General features: G+C 48.1%; 1 protein-coding gene across 5 annotated transcripts in view; it reads right to left on the bottom strand.

Annotated features, from left to right (window-relative positions):
* The window catches only part of LOC138735925 (nipped-B-like protein), a 1,086,099-nt gene that overhangs the window by 281,024 nt on the left and 784,748 nt on the right, over positions 1 to 20,327 (bottom strand). For all 5 annotated transcript variants that reach the window (XM_069884602.1, XM_069884605.1, XM_069884611.1 and 2 more), the window contains 2 exons: positions 15,653 to 15,739; positions 9,540 to 9,774 (listed from right to left, as the gene is read on the bottom strand). In XM_069884602.1, coding sequence (XP_069740703.1) covers positions 9,540 to 9,774; positions 15,653 to 15,739 — 322 coding nt within the window. The remainder of the gene's footprint in view (positions 1 to 9,539; positions 9,775 to 15,652; positions 15,740 to 20,327) is intronic.

The raw sequence follows: 20,327 nt of genomic DNA, 5'->3' as shown, positions 1-20,327 counted from the left end.
CACAGGTCAGCACAACATTGAAGCTGAAGGGCCTATAATGTTTTCTGTTCTATGTATGGAGAAATCAGCGAGATACAATGAGTACAGAAAAGTATGGGGATTATTTTTAAAAATAGAATTTGGAAGGCCCTGGTAGAAAAAAAAAGGAAAATCACAAAATCGTACTAAATAGATCAGGCAAGAAGATAACCACACATTGAATATTTGATGAAGAAGGCATTTGGCAAGCTCACATTCATCGAACTGGGCATTAAGTATTCAGTTATTGTGAGACCACATTTTGTTCTGTTCTGGTTTCCCAACTATAGGTTGGCATTATGCAGGAAAGCATGCAGACACGAATTGCCAAAATGTTATCAAAGGAGCTGAATAATAAAGGGGAGGCTGGATAAATTAGGACATCTCATGGAGTATAGGAGGCTGAGATGTGAGAGGTCAGGGTACCCCAGGGTAGAAGAACTAGGAAGCATAGGTTTAAGATGAGAGAGCATCAAACTCGGTCCATTTGCCCTATATCCCTCTCAACCATTCCTATCCATGTAACTCACTTCCCTCACTTCATCGAGCAGCTCATTCCATACCAGGTCCCTCCTCAATCTTTTACTGCTCATCTAAAACCAATGACCTCTAGTTTCAGATTCTCCCACCCTGAGGAAAAGGCAATGACTATTTACCTCATTTGTAGATCTCATAATGTTATAAATCCATACAAGGTCCACTCTTCACCTCTTATGCTCCAGGGAGAAAAGTTCCAGCTTATCCTCATTGTTCCAGGCAGCGTGTCCTGGTAACGTTCTTTGAGCTTCCCACTATTTTTTTATGAAACCATTCTCTTCACAATCCCATCAATTCAACCACTTACACTGGGGGTAAGTTACGGAGGCCGACCTAACCTCCCAACTTCCATGACTTTAGGAATTGGGAGCAAACCAGAACAGCCATGCTCCACCACAAGAATAACCTACAAACTCGACACTGGAGAATGAGGTTGAAGCTAAATTGTTGGAGGCCAGAGACAGGAGCTCTTGTAGCTGCCTCATTGTAGGAGGAGATCGATAGGTACGAACAGCGATTGTTCAGTTATTGCTGGACACAATGGACATAGATACAAATGTATGAAATGGGATTGGCCAATCTGCAGATGAGATGCAAATTGGTGATGTTGTTAAGGACCACTGTCCAAGTGTTAGGACATGGAAGCTTTGGAAAAGCTATAGAGAGATTTACCAGGATGTAACCTGGATTAGAGAGTACAAGCTACAAGCAAAGGCTGGACAAACTTTAGTTTTAGTTTGATTTGGACACTGTATTCGGCACAGACACGTGGGACAAAGCCAGTTCCCATGGTGGCCTGCATTATGAGTTTATTGACAGATTATGTATGCATGTACATCTTATGTAATAGGTACATAATGTGTGTACATAAGCTAAGATTCTTGCTGCAAGATACACCAAATACAATTGTATACATTAAATTACCTCAGTATGGAAAGAAATAAAAATATTAAAAATAGATAGATAAATAAGTTGCAGTTAATTGGAACATAGAACATTACAGCACAGGACAAGCCCATCCATGTTGAACAAACCTATATAAATCTACTCAATAACCTAGACCTTCCCTACCTCACACCCATAACCCTTTATTTTTATTGTAACCATGTCTCTAAGAGTCTTTTAAATATTCATAATGTCCCAGCCTCCACCACCAACCCCAGCAATGCATTCCAGGCACCCACAGCACTCTGTGTGAAAAAACCTTACCTTTGATGGCTCCCCTAAACTTTCCCCCTACTCAATTTGTACAGATGTCCTCTGGTGTTTGCTACTCCCACCCTAGGAAAAAAGGTGCTGTCTGTTCACCCTATCTATGCCTTGTAGACTTATTAAATCACCTTCTTGGCTCCAAAAAAAAAAGGCCTAGCTATGTTAACTTTGCCTCATAAGACATGTTCTCCAGTCGGGGCTTCATCCTGCTGAATCTCCTCTGCACCCTTCCTGTAATGAGGCGACCAGATTTGAACACAAGTGTGGTTTCGTCAGAGTATGAAAGAGCTGCGACATCACCTCTCGACTCTTGAACTCAATTTCCTGACCAATGAGGGCCAGCCAACCATAGAGCCTTCTTAACTACCTTATGAACTTGCGTGGCAACCTTAAGAGATCTATGGATTTGGTCCAAAAGGTCCTTCTGTTTATCAACACAAGAATCCTACCATGTACTCAACCTTCAAGATTGACCTTCCAATTTCGTAATTTTACACTTATCTGGAATGAACTCCATCTGTGACTTTCCCACCCACCTCTGCATCCTGTCTGTATTCAGTTGTAACCTATGACAACCTTCTACACTATCCACATCTCCAACCTCAATGTCATCTGCAAACTTACTTGCACATCCCTCCACTTCTTCATCCAAATCATTTGTAAAAATCACCAGGAGCAGGGGGACCAGAACAGATCCATGTGGGACTCCATTAGTCATTGACCTCCAGCCAGTATACATTCCATCTACCTGGTGTTGGCCACAAATTCACCAGAGTTCCTGATGCTATGGCCACCGACCTAAAAACTTGGCCTGGCTGCTCACTCACTGGAGCTCATTGCCACGGCCGCCAAACAGAACAGTGGCCCTTGCTGCCACCCAACAGAGCTCCCAAAGCCCCGGCTGCAAACTCCAACCCAAGCCTTGACTAACTACTCACCAGAGTTCCCAATGCTTCAATGGACATTAACTCCTTCTACAGTCTTTATCTCTCTGCTGGACCACCCTCACTCTCCATACCCTTCCCTATCCCCCCTACACCTCTCTCTACTCCACCCCCATCTTCCTCTCAACCCTCAGACCTCATCAACCCTCTCTGATTACCCCTCCTATTCTCCTCCTCGTCCCTGACCTCCAACCCCCACCTCCCCCTCTAACCTCCCCACCCTCTCCCTCTAAAACCCCCAAACCCTCCACCTCCCATCTCTGACCTCCCCCTCCTTCTATTGCCACCTTGTGACCTCCCTCACCCTCCACCACATTGATGCCCACTCTGGTCTCTGCTTGGTCTTTACCATCTCCTCTGACCTTCCTCTCTCTAAGACAGAGCACTCGATCCTCAGCAGAGGCCTTACATTCATCCCCCTCTGCCCACACCTCAATGGGTTCTGCGCATGCCTCGATGCCGAACTTTTCTTCCATCGCTTCTGCCCCTGGTCTTACTTCTATGGCTGTATCTATCCACCCACTGCCCATTTCCCCTGCTTTAACCCTTCTTCCTCATCCTGGCCAGTTGCTCACTCTGGATCTTTTTATTTCCAACTTCAACCCCCCCCCCCCCCCCTTCATATTCTCATCTTACTTCGTCCAAATGCTCTGCTCTCCACAATCCCAACTTCACCATCAAACTCGCAGACAAGGGTGGTGCTGTTGTGGTTTGATGCACTGACCTCTATATTGCTGAGGCCAGACGACAGCTCTTAGATACCTCCTTCTTTTGTTACAGAGTATGTAGTATGTTTTTGGGAGAAATTGGGGCAGGTTTTATTTACAAATCTTATTTGAAATACTGGAGCTCTGCTCATGCTAGACATGTCAGGGCCTTAGAGCCTTTGCAAAAACTTTGGAGAGTGCCCAAGAGACTTCACTAATGGATTGTTGTTTACAAAAAGGCAACAGATGAAAGAGCTTGTCAGAACCGCCTTCTGTTTGGAAGGGAACTTGCTATTCTAAGAGGGTCATGTGGTTTTGTAAGCAGAGAGAGTCAAAAAGGCTTTTCTCTCAGGGAGAGAGACACACGTAGATCACTTCTACAGCGTTACAGCCAGCAACAGCAACCGGGACTGGAACAGGACAAGCTGGCAAGCTTGTGGCAAACCCAATTTAGAAGATGGGTTAGAGTGCTTAGTTCAGCCTGGTCAAAGCCCTTGTGGTTCATGTAAGAGGAGAGGACAGGCTGCCTAATGTTTTACTTGGAATAAGTGAAATAAAAAGGAACTCTGTGGTGACCTGAAAGAAAGAAGTTATCATCTGGAGAACCCTGAGGGGGCAAGTTTCTTCGGCAAGACACTGAAGTGGCTGGGTGTCCAGTGTTCAACAAATCTTTCTCTGAAACCCAACAAGAACCTTCCTGAGTGGTAACCATTTACCTTTTAAGCACCAAAGCCTGGTGAACTTTTTAAAAGTTAAATCCTGTGTACAGTATAAGAATTGCCTGCAACCAGTGAACTTGGAGGAATGTGAAATGAGATTGGACTGTGAATCAAAGAACTTTTCTGAGCTTACACACACATTATAGACAAGTGCGCTTAGAAGTAGAAGGGGGTTGTTAGGTTAGTTAAGTCAATAGTAATAAGTTAAAGTGTGATTCTGTTTCCATGTTTTAAGCAACTTTTGTTTAAGTAACCATTGGTCTTGGTGAATATTTATTGCTGCTGGGTTTTGGGGTCCTCTGGGCTTGTAGCACTATCAACCCCTTACATGGGACTCCACCATTGCTCATCAAGCCACTGTATCCAACGCCATCTCCAACTTCATCACCTCCTGTCACCTCCCTCCCACAGCCACCGACCATGTTGTCCCCGCACTGCTCGTTTCTACCTTCTCCCCAAGATACATAAACCCAACCATCCAGGTAAACCCAGTATTTCTGCCCCACCGAACTAGTTTATCTTTTCTCCCCAGTCCAATCCCTCCCTACCTACATCCATGACACCTCACATGCCATCTCCTTAATGACTTCAGATTCCCCAAATTGACTGCCTCATCTTCACGATGAATGTTCAATCCCTTTATACCTCCATATCTCATATAGAAGGTCTTAAAGCACTTCGCTTCTTTCTGAACCAGAGACCCAACTGGTCACCCTCTACCTTCACTCTCCCCCGCCAGGCAGAATTTCCTTACTCTAAACAACTTTAACTCATCTCACGTCCTCCAAATCAAAGGAGTAGTCGTGGGTCCCAGCTATGGTTGCCCTTTGTGGGTTTGTGGAGCACTCCATGCTGCAAGCCCACACAGGCAAGACCCTTCAATTCTTCCTCTGGTACATTGATGACTACATCCAGGCTGCCTCATGCACCTGCAATGAACTTATCAACTTCATTTACTTTGCAGCCAACTTCCACCATGATCTCAAAATTGCCTGGTCCATCTCCAAAAACACTCTCTCTTTCTTGATCTCTCCATCTTGGGAGACAAGTTTTCCACAGACATATATTACAAGCCCACTAACTTCCACAACCACCTTGACTACATTTCCTCACACCTTGTCCCCTGCAAGGAATCTATTCCCTTGTCTCAATTCCTCCATCTCTGCAGCATCTGTTCCCAAGATGAGGTGCTCCAGTCCAGATCTCCCAAAATGTCTGGCTTCGTCCACAAATTTGGCTTTTCCACCACCATCATCAACTCAGCACTCCTCCATTTCCCACCCATCTACCCTGGCCACCTCTGCCTCAGACACAATAAACTCAGAATCCCTTGTCCTCACCTACCACCCCACCAGCCTCCACATCCAACACATCATCTGACAGAATTTCCAGCACTGACAACAGGATCCCACTACTAAATACATCTTATAACCATATAACAGTTTACAGCTCTGCACTCCCCTGTTGTCCATCAAGAAGGGCAAACGTTTCTTTGAAAGAGCAGCCTTTGTGACCCTCGACGTGGGTTCCCAATTTGGGCCCGGCTGCCTGCCCTCCAGACCTAACTACCCTTCTGCCACCGACGCCAACCAGTGCTCATTCAACCGTCCATTGGATCCCCAGCTTCAGCTGCCAACTTCAGCCCTGGTCCCAGATGCTGACCCGAACCCTGGCCCCAACTGCCAATTCACCTGAGCACCCGATGCAATGGCCACCGACCCAAAGGAACTCCTGATGCCACAGGCGCCAACCTGATTGATAGCTCTGGCCACCAACCCAATGGAGCTCCCGATGCTTCAACTGCCGACTCCAGCATTAACCCTGTCCACCCACCTGCAGGAGATCCCAAAGCTGATGCCAACGCTCACCTGATCCCTGGCTATCCTTGGGCCAGACTTTCCAAAGCTGACTCCAACCATGTGGCTCCTGACATTGACTCCTATTGTAATCCCTATCTCACTGCTGGATCCCAATGATACATCCTACTTATCCTTCCCTATCCCCCTAAATCTCTCCCTACTCCCCCCCATCTCCCCCTCTAAGTTCCCTCTTCTTCTGAACCCTCAGATCTCATCTCCTCCCCAACCCTCCTCCTCCCCAACCCTCACCTCCTCCTGACCTCTCCCTGACATCCCCAACCCTGCCCCTCCTCCTGACCTCCCCGACATCCCCAACCCTGCCCCTCCTCCTGACCTCCCCCTGACATCCCCAACCCTGCCCCTCTCCCACCCCCCCAACTTCCATCTCTAACCTTTGACCTCCCTAACCTTCCATCTTCCCCCAACACCCTCCACCACATCGATTCCCACCCTGACCATTGCTTGATCTTTAGTATCCCTTCTGACCTTCCACTCTTTAAGACAGAGCACTCGGTCCTCAGCAAAGGCCTTACCTTCATCCCCCTCCGCCCAGACCTTAACAAGTTCCACGCAAGGCACTATGCCAAACTCTTCTTCTGTTGCCTCCGTCTCCAGGCTCACTTCCATGACCCTGACTCTCCACCCCCATCCAAGACCTCTTCTCCCACTTTTAAGCCTTCTTCCTCCTCTTGGATACCTCATCCTGGCCAGCTGCCTGCTCTGGATCTTCTTATTTCCAACTTCTACTAATACAAATATGGCTTCCCTTCCATCACCATCAACTCAGTCCTCACTTGCATATCCTCGATTTCCCACTCATCTGCCCTGCCCCCCTGCCCCAGATGCAACAAACACTGAATTTCCCCCTTGTCCTCACCTACCATTCCACAATCTTCTGCATCCAATACATATCCTCTGGAATTTACAACAGGATCCCACTACCAGACACATCTTCCCCTCTCTGCCTTCCATAGGGACTGCTCCCTCCATGACTCCCTTGTGCATTCATTCCACCCCACCAATAACCCACCTTCCCTTGTGGATGCATGAGGTGCCACACTTGCGCCAACACTTCCTCCCTCAGCGCAGTCCAAGGTCCCAAACAGGTCTTTCAAGTGAAGCAATACTTCACTTGTATGTCCACAGGATTGATTTACGGCATCCAGTGCTTCTCTACGTCGGAGAGACTGGGTGCAGATTGGGAGATTGCTTCATTGAGCACCTTTACCCCATCTGCACCAGTGATAGAGACCTCCCAGTAGCCAACCATTTCAGTCTTGTGCCACATTCTGACCATGGGCTTATCCCACCAAGACCACCCGTACATTGGAGGAACAACACCTAAGTTTCCCAGCCAGATGACATTAACATTGACTTTTCCGGTTTATCCCAACCTGCCCTCCTCTCCCCTGCCTTCCCACCCCCTTCCAGCTCTCCTGTTCCCCCCTCTTCCCCTCCCTTCGCCCAGCCATCTCTCCTCCCCGCTTGCTGCTGTCCCTTCCCTCCCTTTTTCACCTATTACCTCCTGCCTTTGTGATCACGCCTCCCCTCCTCCCACTTTTATTCAGACGCCTGCCAACATTTCTCCACACCTCGATAAAGGGCCTAATCCTGAAACATCAGTTTGTATTTTTACTGTTGCTAATATAAAGGACACTTTTTGGCTTGCTGAGTTTCTCCAGCAATGGGTTTTTACTTCAACCATTATGTCTACAGATTACAGATTCAACAAGATGTGAAGAGCAAGGTTTTTTTTAAAAAAAGAGAGTGGTAGATGCCTGAAGTAGGCTGCCAGGGGCAAGAGTAGTGGTCACTTCCAGACACATGAATGGACAGGAATGAATGGACAGAGATAGGTTCAGACAGAAGAGATTTACTTTAGCACTGGAATTAAAGGGCCTGTTCCCATACTGGAATTAAAGGGCCTGTTCCCATACTGGAATTAAAGGGCCTGTTCCCATACTGCACTGTTCTTTGCTACATTAGGATGCAGAGAACCTGGAAAGTTCAGCAGAGCACAGGCAAATTGAATTTAATCCTTTCAAGAGCATTTCAGGGGGTGCATTAAGGGGAGGGCGTACACAATAAGTGGTATGGCCCCAAAGAGTTCTTATGATCAAAGATGAACAGGGGTGTGATGGTGAAGGCAGGTAATATGCTTGCCTTTATCAGCTGTGGCAGACTATAAAAGGTCAGTCTTCACTTCAAAATTTGATAAAACATTGGTCAGTTCTGGTCACCACAGTACAGGAATGATACAGAGGCAGAGGGCTTTGGAGAGGGAACAGAGAAGATACGCCATTATGTTGCCTTGATTGGAGCAACTCATTCTAAGGAGAGATTGCCTTAATTTTCTCTGGAGCAGGGGTCAGAACGTGACCACATATACAAAATTAGGAGGGGAATAAATACAATAGACTCTTTTTTTTTGCATGGTTGGTTGTCAGAGAGGTTTAGGGACCTGAGGGGGAAATTTTCCAGAAAATGGTTGGAATCTACATTGGATGGGCTGAGGTGCTGATTGAGGCAGATACTCAACAAATCACAAAGAAACAGACTATGGACCTCATCAAAATAAATGAAATTAGCATGGATGAGTGCTGTGGTGGCAGAGACATGATGGGCTGGGTGAATGTGACTCTGAGTGAAATATTTGATGATAGAGGGAAGCAAATGGTACCTTTATTCCATGTTATAGGAAGAATTGGAGAGGATGTGATGTAAAGGAGGCTCACCAGAATGTTGCCTGGGGTGGAGTGCTTCATTATCAAATGAGATTGGTGGATTTAGTTTCCTTGAAGTGGAGGCAGCTGTGGGGGGGGTTTGATTCAGAAAAACAAGATTTCAGTGCACTCAGATACCAAACCTTTCCCCGTTGAAGTTGGAGGACGTTGGTTTGCGCTAACAGGGAAGAACTGATTTTATCGAGAGGAGGGATGGAATCAGGAAACACTGCTTGAGGGAATGGCAAGGCAGACTCTCACCAATTGGTCGAGACCAGCTTTCAATCCTGATCTCTAAGATTGCGTGGAGTATGAATATCCTTTTTGTGATTGCGCTTGTTTTCCCAACTGTGCAAGTGGGAGGATATTAGCCACTGTAAGTCCCCTCGCGAGTAAATGAGCAGAAAAATAGGAAGGGAAGAGGAGTTCCTGGGAATTGGGGAGCATACAATGAGATTTATGTAGGATTAGAGAAACTGAGTGTAATGGTCTGTGTTGTGGCAGGGGTGGGGTTGATGGGTGCTGAAGGGGTTGTTCTCATGCTATTCAACTTGATGGTCCAAGGCTCTGCATGTTACTGACCAAATGCTGGAAAATGGTATCAATAGAGAATGGTTATTTACGGTTGGAATGGACCTTGTGGGGGTCAGGCCTGTTTGCACTGTGGGTGCTGCCTTTGTAACAACTGAATGTTGAACAACATGTGGTTCTGTTCCTCACCGACAGACAGATCTCATCTTTTTAAAAAGTTCAAAGCAGCATCTGCGATTTTTGTCAAGAAGCTGCCAGATGGAGCAAGATTATTAAAGATATCACTGACCTGATGCATGTGTGTCAATCCTGTAGACTGGATCGTACTGTGGGTATAGTGTGTTTTGCAAGTGAAATTTGGTGAACTGGATCACTCTCTCAATCACATCATCAATATATACAGCTTTAGACATGTTGGGTGAAGTCATAATATTCAACGCAGTCAGGCAAGCATCAGCAGACTTTGTTACTCGTTCCATGATGAGTTCTCGCCATAGTTTCTCTTCATCTTCTGTTTCATTGTCCTGAAAAATAAAGTATTTCAAATGTTAATCCTCCGTCCTTCAGAGTTCGATGCAGGAGTTGACCAGGATCTCTTCATAAACTATTGCTGCACAACACTTGCAAACTGCCACTTGCACAGGGACCACATGTCTTCCTTCCTCCAGGGAATGCACCTTCAGCATGTTCTGCTCCGAACCACGCTTCATTTCGGGGACACAAGAGAGACTGCAGATGTTGGAATCGACAGCAAAAAACTAACTGCTGACAGAACTCAGTGAGAGAAAAAGAATGATTTCATGTTTCATCAAGAGAGATAACCAGTAGGCTAGGGAGGCATGAAGGTGATGGAGAGGCAGTTAGAGGAGGCAAAGACTTTCAGAGCTGGATTCTGACATGACCATCACGGTACCATGAAAGCTGTTAAGGGTGAAGTGAACGAAAGGTGGAGATGTTGGTGGGGAAGAAGCCAGAGGGGGAAATGGGAGTGGAAGAGAATGGAAACAGAGAGGGAAGGGGATGAGAATGGGTGGGAAAGGGAACAAAAAGGGGAAAGATGAAGGAGGGGAAACGAATAGAAATAATTTGAAAGAAGCAAAAGGGAACTTGTTACATCAATTTGGAAAATTCAAGCACATACAAAGAAAGGGCTGAAGCAATTATGGAGAGCAAAAGATAGTCAAACGTTTTGAGCTGAAAGGCATCATCCGGAAAATTCAACATCCTTATCATTGGACTATAGACTGGCCAAGTGGATTGGGAGATATTGTTCCTCTAGTTTACTTTAGGCTCTGGCAGTGGACAAGGCAAAAGATGGACAGGTCAGTTTGGAATAGGAAGGAGAGTTGAAATGACTTGCAGGCTGGCCATCCAGGTGTTCGGTAGACCATCATAGATAGATTGCAGATACTCTGGGAAAATGTCCTGGGAAGTGCAGGAAAACTGGAATGTGACAACTGTTGTATTAGGATAAGCCAGCAAACCTGATGATGGAAGTGGATCTGATGATGGAAGTGGGAAAGATGCCGGAAGGGATTGGATCTTCCAGTATTTGGATAGGTAGAGACTGATTGAAGGTGGTCAGCTAGAGAGCAGGGCAGCGGGCCGTAGGGAGAGAGCGGGGCAGCGGACTGCAGGGAGAGAGCGGGGCAGCGGGCCGCAGGGAGAGAGCCGGGCAGCGGGCAGCAGGGAGAGAGCGGGGCAGCGGGCCGTAGGGAGAGAGCGGGGCAGCGGACCGCAGGGAGAGAGCGGGGCAGCGGGCCGCAGGGAGAGAGTGGGGCAGCGGGCCGCAGGGAGAGAGAGGGGCAGCGGGCAGCAGGGAGAGAGCGGGGCAGCGGGCCGCAGGGAGAGAGCCGGGCAGCGGGCCGCAGGGAGAGCGGGGCAGCTGAGCCGCAGGGAGAGTGGGGCAGCGGGACTGCAGGGAGAGAGAGTGGGTCAGTGGAGACTGCAGGAAGAGAGCGGGTCAGTGGGGCCGCAGGGAGAGAGGGTGGGGCAGGGCAAAGGAGCCGCAGGGAGAAAGCAGAACAGCAGAACTGCCGGGAGCGAGCGGGGCCGCCGGGAGAGAGCAGGACAGCAGGGCCCTGGAAGAGAGCGGGACGCTGGAAGAAAGCGGAGCGCCGGGAGTGAGCGGGGCAGTGTGGTGCTGGTAGTGAGCGGGACAGCGGGGAACTGGGAGTGAGCGGGGCAATGGGATGCTGGGAGCAAGCAGGACCGCCAGTAGGGTGAGGGACAGCGAGCCGCCGGGAGTTAGCAGCGCCACCAGGAGGGAGCGAGACAGCGCGGCTGCTAGGAGACAGCAGGGTGCCGTAAGCGAGCGAGACAGCGGACTGCAGAGAGTGAGTGAGGCCACCAGGAGAGAGCCAGGCAGTGGGGCTGCCAGGAGAGAGCGGGGCTGCCTGGAGAGAGCAGGACAGCAGGCCACCGGGAGTGAGCAAAGCTGCTGGAAGAGAGCGGGACAGCGGGGCGCTGGAAGAGAGCGGGGTAGTGTGGTGCCAGGAGGGAGCAGGACAGCTGGACGGCGGGAGAGAGTGAGACAGCAGGCCACTGGAAGAAAACAGGACAGTGGGCAGTCGAGAGAGAGAGCAGGGCAGTGGCACCAGAGGCAGTTTGTTTTTATAAAATGTTTTCTGCTATAGCTAAGCTGCTTTTGTTTTCTCTTGTAAATTATAGCAGTGTCATTATTAAAAAGATTGTCCCTGTTGTCCTAGCTGCATGTTTTGTCCAAGTTTTGTTTCTGCCAGAAAAGAAGAAGAAGGAAGGCTGGAAGTGTGGGCTGAGAAATGGCTGATGGAATTTAATACAGATAAGTGTGAGGTGCTGTATTTTGGAAAGGCAAATTTAAATAGGTCATATACATTGAATGGTAGACAATTGAGGAGTGCAGAGCAACAAAGGGATTTAGGAGTTGTGGTAAATAGTACCCTCAAGGCTGATACTCAGGTAGATGGTGTGGTGAAGAAGGCATTTGGAACGTTGGCCTTCATAAATCGGAGTATTGAATTCAAGAGTAGGGAGGTTATGATGAAATTGTACAAGGCATTGGCGAGGCCAAATTTGGAGTACTGTGTACAGTTTTGGTCACCAAATTATAGGAAAGATATAAACAAAATAGAGAGAGTGCAGAGAAGGTTCACGAGAATGTTGACAGGATTTCAGGGTCTGAGTTACAGGGAAAGGTTGTGCAGACTGGGACTTTTTTCTCTGGAGCGTAGAAGATTGAGGGGGGACTTGATAGAGGTGTTTAAGATTTTAAAAGGGACAGACAGAGTAAATGTGGATAGGCTTTTTCAATTAAGAGTGGGGGAGATTTGTTACAGCATGGACTACTAGGGCCGAACTGGCCTGTTCTGTCCTGTAAGTGGTTATATAGTTATATGGTTAGGACACCCAGTCAGTAGTGCAGGCCCTGCAGTGGGATCCAGCACCAATAAAAGAAAAGCTCAAGCAGGAACTCGACTGAAGGATGGCTGAATAGGAGGTCATAAAGAAAGCGGAGGAGCCCACAGAATGGGAGAATGCAATGATGTGTGTCAAAAGGAAGAACAGTGTCCAATGCATGTGCATGGACCCAATATAAAGAGGGAACCAATATAAAGAGGGAACATTATCAGATTTCACCAGGGATGAAATTACAGGTGAGATGGCTGGTGCAAAGTTTTTCACTCAATTGGATGTATCCCAAGGCTTCTGGCAAATAAAACAGCATAAAATACACCGTTTGGCCGATCCTCCTGTCAGAGGATGCCTTTTGGAATTTCCTCAGCTCCAGAAGTAGTCCACAGGACAATGGAGCACATCATAGAAGACATCAATGAGGCTGTGTGTACATGGATGACATGATCCTATGGGGATCCAGAGAGGCCCATCGAAGTGCTACAACATATCCCGAAGCATGGATTCAAATTAAACAGAGAAAAAGATCAGTTGATGTGAAGGAAACCACCTTACTGGGAGATAAACTGTCAGAGACAGGTGTGGAGCTAGGCAAGTGCAAGGTGACAAAAAGGCGTATTGAGAATGCTGGGAATGATCGATAAATTCATAACCAAACCTGTCTCCCAAAACAATGTACGTAAGGAACTTGTTATAGGACAAACGTGAATTCAAGGGGACAGACAACCACGAGGAAGAATGGGGATGACTGAAGACTGTTCTAACGACAGAACCAGTGCTTTTGATGTTCTTTGACCCATCCAGAAAGACAAAAATATCCACGGATGCCGCAAAAGATGGAATAGACGCTCCACGACATCAGGCTATAGGGGAAGATTGGAGGCCAGTAGCAAATGCATCAAGGACGATGACCACTTCTGAAGGTCGATTTGAACAGATCGAGAAAGAGCATCTGGGTCTGGTCTATGGACACAAGCAATTCCAGTTATGTGCATGGTCGACCAACATTCGTGGCAGAGAGGGACAAGCCATTAATAGCAAGAATCAAAAAAAGTCTCCGTGAGATGTCTCCGAGAATCCAAACATTGATGGTGAAGCTACACGTTTGACTTTGAATTGTGAACACACCAGGGAAACTTATTGTGTTAGCTGACGCGTTATCCAGGGCAATGACACAGAGTGAAACACACAATGGGAGTTCCACAGAGACAGATGTGAATCTCCATGTGAATCTGATCACTGAATCTCTTCCCGTATCTGATATGAAATCCAAGCAGATCACAGCTGAAATAGAAAAGGTCACAGTTCTACAGGTCATCAAGAATCTGAATGAAGGAGGTGAATATCAGCCAGATCACAACATTAGAGCTGAGTGTTATTAATGGGCTTCTATTCAGACAGAGCAGGTCATTCCTCAATCACTGCGACTAGAGATGCTGAAAAGGGTTCACGAGGAGTACGTTGGGATTGAAAAATGGAAGAGGAAGGCCAGAACTGCTGTTTACTGGCCAAGGATAAACGCTGTGAGACCTGTTTGAAGAACTACACTGAAAAGTTTGGTGCGGCTGATGCTCATGGTACGTTTGTGTTGAACTTTAAATTGAAAGTATTAATGTGTCATGTTTGATTAAAAATCCCAAGGAAAGGACATGTCGTGATAGAGGGCTACCACCAGGAGGAATCAGAGCCAGAGTGTGTAGCATCCAGGGAATGTTGCGAATATTGTTGCATCTTTAGTAGATTCAACAGGGCTTCCTTCCAAGGTCTGCATGTGTGCGTTCTGTTTTTAGTGCTGGTTGCTTCATTGATAAATCTAGTTGTTTTAAAAAGAACCCAAGTTTCTTAATAAAATAAACATCACAACTAGTGCAGATCTGCAGGGATCTGTTCTGGGACCCCTGCTCTTTGCGATTTTTATAAATGACCCACAAGTTATCTGCCGATTGAAGCAAAGTTGGATAGATTTTTACATACTAGAGGAATTAAGGGATATGGGGAAAAGCCAAGTAGGAGGAGATGAGCCTATCATCAGATCAGCCATGATCACGTTGAATGGCGGAGCAGGCTGACTGGCCTACTCCTGCCTCTATTTCTTATGTTCTCATGAAGAAGTAGAGGGATGGGTCAGTGACTTTGCAGATAGCACCAACGTTGTAAGTGTTGTGGATTGAGTAGGTTGTGGGTTGCAAGAAGCTATCGACCAGATGCAGAGTTGGTCGGAAAATTGGTGTCGTGCGCTGAAGGACCTGTGCTGTGCTGTAATGTTCTTTTACGAACTGCCTTCTCATCAGGCCCTTCAAGGGAAAAACTAAATGTGCAGTAGACGCACAAGCAATGCTCACATCGACTACCATTACTAACTTCAGCATAAATACTACCAATCAACTATGAGTTAATTTCAAATTTAAACTTAACAACAGTTAACAACAGATCAAGAAAATGCAATGCAATGGCAAAGTAATAACTTGATTGATCTGGTACAAAGTTTGATTCTTCTAAAAAGCAAACTCAATAAGTTACATGATACAATTCCTTCAACTGGCAGTAGATGGAAGTAAAGGCACTGGGATCGATGGTTGCGGATTTATAATTGTAATTTCCATATAATCCACATCATTCAATGCCCTGGAAACTGGAAATTAAGTTTCAGGAAACAACACTGAAGATATTACGCACCCTAAGGGTGTTTTTGACTACTTATATTACATAGAAGATTGCAGCCCAGAACAGGCCCTTCCTTTTGTGTAGCCATCGCCACTTTCAAACTTCTGCAAGTGAAACTCACAAGACTCAGCTCCTTTTCAAAGGCCCTCATTTCATTCCAAGTACCTACATGCACCATGACAACTGGCTGTTCACCCTCAGACTTCTCTGACCCTTATACTTGGAGGCAACATGCCATTTGAGAGTCCCCTCTCAGCACAGGAATATTTCAGTTTAATACACTATTATTGTTTCGACTGACACAAACTCATTCTACTACATACACAAATATGCTTCAAAACTCACATGGTTGAATAATGTGGAAAGCTTGGCTCCATCCTGTATGTTCTTTTCCAAGATGCTTAGCACCTTTACCATCTTATCTGTTGGAAGCTGCAAACAGAGCAAGTGTAAGATGCCAGTCAACTGTTCTTTTCCTGGCAACCACAAAAAAAGGAATAGCAACAAAAATCAATCTGTTAAACTGCACAGTGTAGTAATAATGGTGGATTATTCCGATACAACCACCCAAGTATCTTCAGACCCAGCACTCTGGAGAAATGCCTATTTGAAGGATTCCTAATCATGAATAAAATTCCTTACTTCATTTACCTTTGCCAATAGCAAAGGTAACATATCACAGGGTACATGAAATGTTGCTAGACAGAGCAGAAATTAATATTGGAGTTACTGGGCACAATGGAATATAATGGTAATGAGTTTAATGTCATATACATTGTACAAGGCACATATGCATGCACTTGGTCCAGCCACAGATATATTGTTTAAAAACAAAACTACAAAAAGTAGACGCTAAATTAAAGAGATTGATAAATACAAAAGATAGATAATAAATATTTACAGTTGAGATAATGCAAAAAAGTGGCATTACAATACTGCAGACTATTCAGATAAATTTATAAATATTACATTCATAAAGGTGATGGAGAAAACTGAGGTCCTTCATCAGCCAGCTCCCCACCATGACTACCAGCCCCCCCACATCTCCATCGGGCACACAAAACTCAAAACGGTCAACCAGTTTACCTATCTCGGCTGCACCATTTCATCAGATGCAAGGATCGACAATGAGATAGACAACAGACTCGCCAAGGCAAATAGCGCCTTTGGAAGACTACACAAAAGAGTCTGGAAAAACAACCAACTGAAAAACCTCACAAAGATAAGCGTATACAGAGCCGTTGTCAACCCACACTCCTGTTCGGCTCCGAATCATGGGTCCTCTACCGGCATCACCTATGGCTCCAAGAACGCTTCCATCAGCGCTGTCTCCGCTCCATCCTCAACATCCATTGGAGCGCTTTCATCCCTAACGTCGAAGTACTCGAGATGGCAGAGGTCGACAGCATCGAGTCCACGCTGCTGAAAATCCAGCTGCGCTGGATGGGTCACGTCTCCAGAATGGAGGACCATCGCCTTCCCAAGATCGTGTTATATGGCGAGCTCTCCACTGGCCACCGTGACAGAGGTGCATCAAAGAAAAGGTACAAGGACTGCCTAAAGAAATCTCTTGGTGCCTGCCACATTGACCACCGCCAGTGGGCTGATAACGCCTCAAACCGTGCATCTTGGCGCCTCACAGTTTGGCGGGCAGCAACCTCCTTTGAAGAAGACCGCAGAGCCCACCTCACTGACAAAAGGCAAAGGAGGAAAAACCCAACACCCAACCCCAACCAACCAATATTCCCCTGCAACCGCTGCAACCGTGTCTGCCTGTCCCGCATCGGACTTGTCAGCCACAAACGAGCCTGCAGCTGACGTGGACTTTTTACCCCCTCCATAAATCTTCGTCCGCGAAGCCAAGCCAAAGAAGACATTCATAAAGGTAGGTTAGGTAGCATTGTTAAGGTAACAGTTTCACCATCCACGTCTTTGTGTGGAAAAGTGACCATGCAGTCAATATGGGATGGTTTTATCACTCCGAGGACTCTCTCTCTCTCTCTTCACAGTTCGGCGGGCAGCAAACTCCTTTGAAGAAGACCGCAGAGCCCACCTCACTGACAAAAGGCAAAGGAGGAAAAACCCAACACCCAACCCCAACCAACCAATTTTCCCCTGCAGCCGCTGCAACCGTGTCTGCCTGTCCCGCATCGGACTTGTCAGCCACAAACGAGCCTGCAGCTGACGTGGACTTTTACCCCCTCCATAAATCTTCGTCCGCGAAGCCAAGCCAAAGAAAAGAATAGCCCACATTCAATTCAACTACCACTGACAAGAAAGTATGGACTGTAGCGGCGGCTACACTGGTAACAGAAGGATTGCGCAACCAGACGGGTTGAGTTCAGTGAGCAAAAACTGATTTATTGGAGGCTGACTGGCTGGTATTATACTCCCAGCCCGGACCTGGCTGAGAACCGCACTGGGGGGCCCCGATGTCACCGGGGTGTCAGGTGGGTCCCCAAGCATGGGCTTCTGAGCCTGGTGCCGAGGTCGGGAGGAAACGGCCGACGGCGCCATTTTGGCTGGCTGCCCTGCCGCGTGCGTGACAAGAGGGGTCGGTTTGCCTGCCTAATGGCGTACCGCCACACGGCCCCCCACACCAACCCGAACCGGCACCAATGTCCTTTTTTGCCGGGAAGCCTTGTTTCTTGGGTTGGGCCACAACTACTGGTTCGGTGGGGTCGAGGTGGGCTGGCTTTCACCTGTCCACCGTAAACAGTTCCCTCTTTTCACCGATGTCCAGTGTGAAAGTGGATCCTGAACGCTGGACGACCTTGTACAGCCCTTCGTATGGTCTTTGTAGAGGTGCTGTGGATGGGTCTTGCCTGTTAAAAACATACTCTACGGAGTACAGCTCGCTGGGGACTTAATAGGCCCGTGTGCCATGTCTGGGCGGCAGTGAGGGTGTGAAGAAGTTCAACTGGGCCCGGAGGCAGGAAAGTAGACCGTGCGGTGACCGCTGGGGGTTGTGAGGTACGTTGACGAACTCACCAGGTAGTGCTAGTGGTGCACTGTAGACCAGCTCAGCTGATGACGCCTGAAGGTCTTCTTTGGGTGTCCAGCGGATGCCCAGGAGCACACAAGGCAGCTCATCCACCCAGTCGGGGCCGGTGAGGCGGGCCATAAGTGCCGACTTAAGGTGGCGGTGCAATCGCTCAAATAGCTAATTGGCCTGTGGGTGATAGGCCGTGGTGTGATGTAGCTCGATCCCCAGCCTGTTGGCGAGGTGTGCCCAGAGTGCAGAGGTGAACTGGATGCTCTGGTCACTGGTGAGGTCGTTCGGTACGCCGAACCGGGCAACCCAACCATTCAAAAGCGCTCGGGAGCAGGAGTCGGTGGAGGCATCTGGCATCGGGAGGGCCACGGGCCAACGAGTGGTGCAGTCTACCACCGTGAAAAGGTAACGGTTACCTCGGGAAACGGGTAAGGGTCCGACGATGTCCACATGTATGTAGCTGAACAGTTCCCGTACGTGTTCGAAATCTTGTACAGGCGCTCTGGTGTGCTTGTGTACCTTGGAAAGCTGGCAATGGGTGCAGGTTCTGGCCCAGTCCGCAATCAGCTTCCGAAGCCCGTGCCAGACAAAACATTCTGCCACCATATGGACCATGGACCTGATGGAAGGGTGAGAAAGGTCATGGATATGGTGGAAGACTTTTCTATGCCACTGCTGGCGAACAACTGGTCGTGGAGTGCTCATGGAGACATCGCACAGGACGGTGCCCTCGCCATGAGGAGTCGGGAAGTCCTGAAACCGTGGGCCCATGATGGCAGTCCTGAAAGCCCGCATCTCCTCGTCGGAATTCTGGTCTCGGGCCAGGAGTCAGCGCGCAAATGGCCGGTCATGAGAGTGCGTCAGCGACCATGTTGCCTTTCACCACCTTGTGCCGAATGTCAGTGGTGAACTCCGACACGAAGGAGAGGTGATGCTGTTGGCGAGCCGACCAGGGTTATCTTGCCATAGAAGAGTGAGGGGATTGTGGTCAGTAAAAATGGTGAAAGGCCTCACCTCCCAGAAATAGTGGAAATGACGCACCGACAGGTACATGCCCAGCAACTCATAATCGAAAGCGCTATACTTGCGCTCTGGCGGGCGAAGAAGTCGGCTAAAGAATACCAGTGGTTTCCACTGTCCGTTCACCTGCTGCTCCAAATGGCACCAACGGCTGTGGCAGAAGCATTGATGGAGAGCGCCATATGCAGGTCGGTGTGTGGGTGGACGAACTGGGTAGCCTTTGTGAGGGCATCTTTCGTGGCTTCGAATACCTTGCTGGCCTCTGGAGTCCAGGCGAGTGTCTTGTCTTGTCTTTGGCCACGATGAGGGCAAAGAGCGGCTGCGTGATGCGCACAGCACCTGGAATTAAGCGGTTATAGAAAGTGACCATACCCGCGAATTCCTGTAGCCCCTTGAGGTTGTCTGGACATGGGAACTCCCTGATTGCAGTGACCTTCATAGCGGCAGGTGTGGCTCCTTCGGCCATGATGGTTTGGCCCAGGAACTGCATGGACTTTTTCCTGAACTGGCACTTGGCCGGATTGTTTGTTAGGCTGAAGTCGGCCAGTCGGGAAAAGAGGGTGCACAGGTGAGACTTGAGTTGTGCCTGGTTTCTGCTGCCGACAAGGATGTTGTCATGGTAAACGAATATGATATCCAAATCTCTGCCCACTATGTCCATAAGGCGCTGGAAGATCTGGGCGGCGTTCTTGAGCCCGAACGGCATGCGTAGGAACTCGAAGAAGCCAAAGGGGGTGATGATGGCCATTTTGGGTATGTCCTCGGGGTGCACCGGGATTTGGTGATACCCGCACACCAGGTCGACCTTGGAGAATACCCTCACGCCGTGCAGGTTGGCCGTAAAGTCCTGGATGTGAGAGATCGGTTAACGGTCAAGTGCTGTCGCATTGTTAAGCCGTCGATAATCTCTGCAGGGGTGCCAACCGCCGAAGGCTTTTGGGACCAGGTGGAATGGTGAGGCCCAAGGACTGTCGGGAGTGTCGAATGAGTGTCAGCTCCTGCAGA

The sequence above is a fragment of the Narcine bancroftii genome, chromosome 1, assembly GCF_036971445.1.
Source record: "Narcine bancroftii isolate sNarBan1 chromosome 1, sNarBan1.hap1, whole genome shotgun sequence".
Taxonomy (NCBI): Eukaryota; Metazoa; Chordata; class Chondrichthyes; order Torpediniformes; family Narcinidae; genus Narcine; species Narcine bancroftii.
This window is presented reverse-complemented; position numbering and strand designations above follow the sequence as displayed.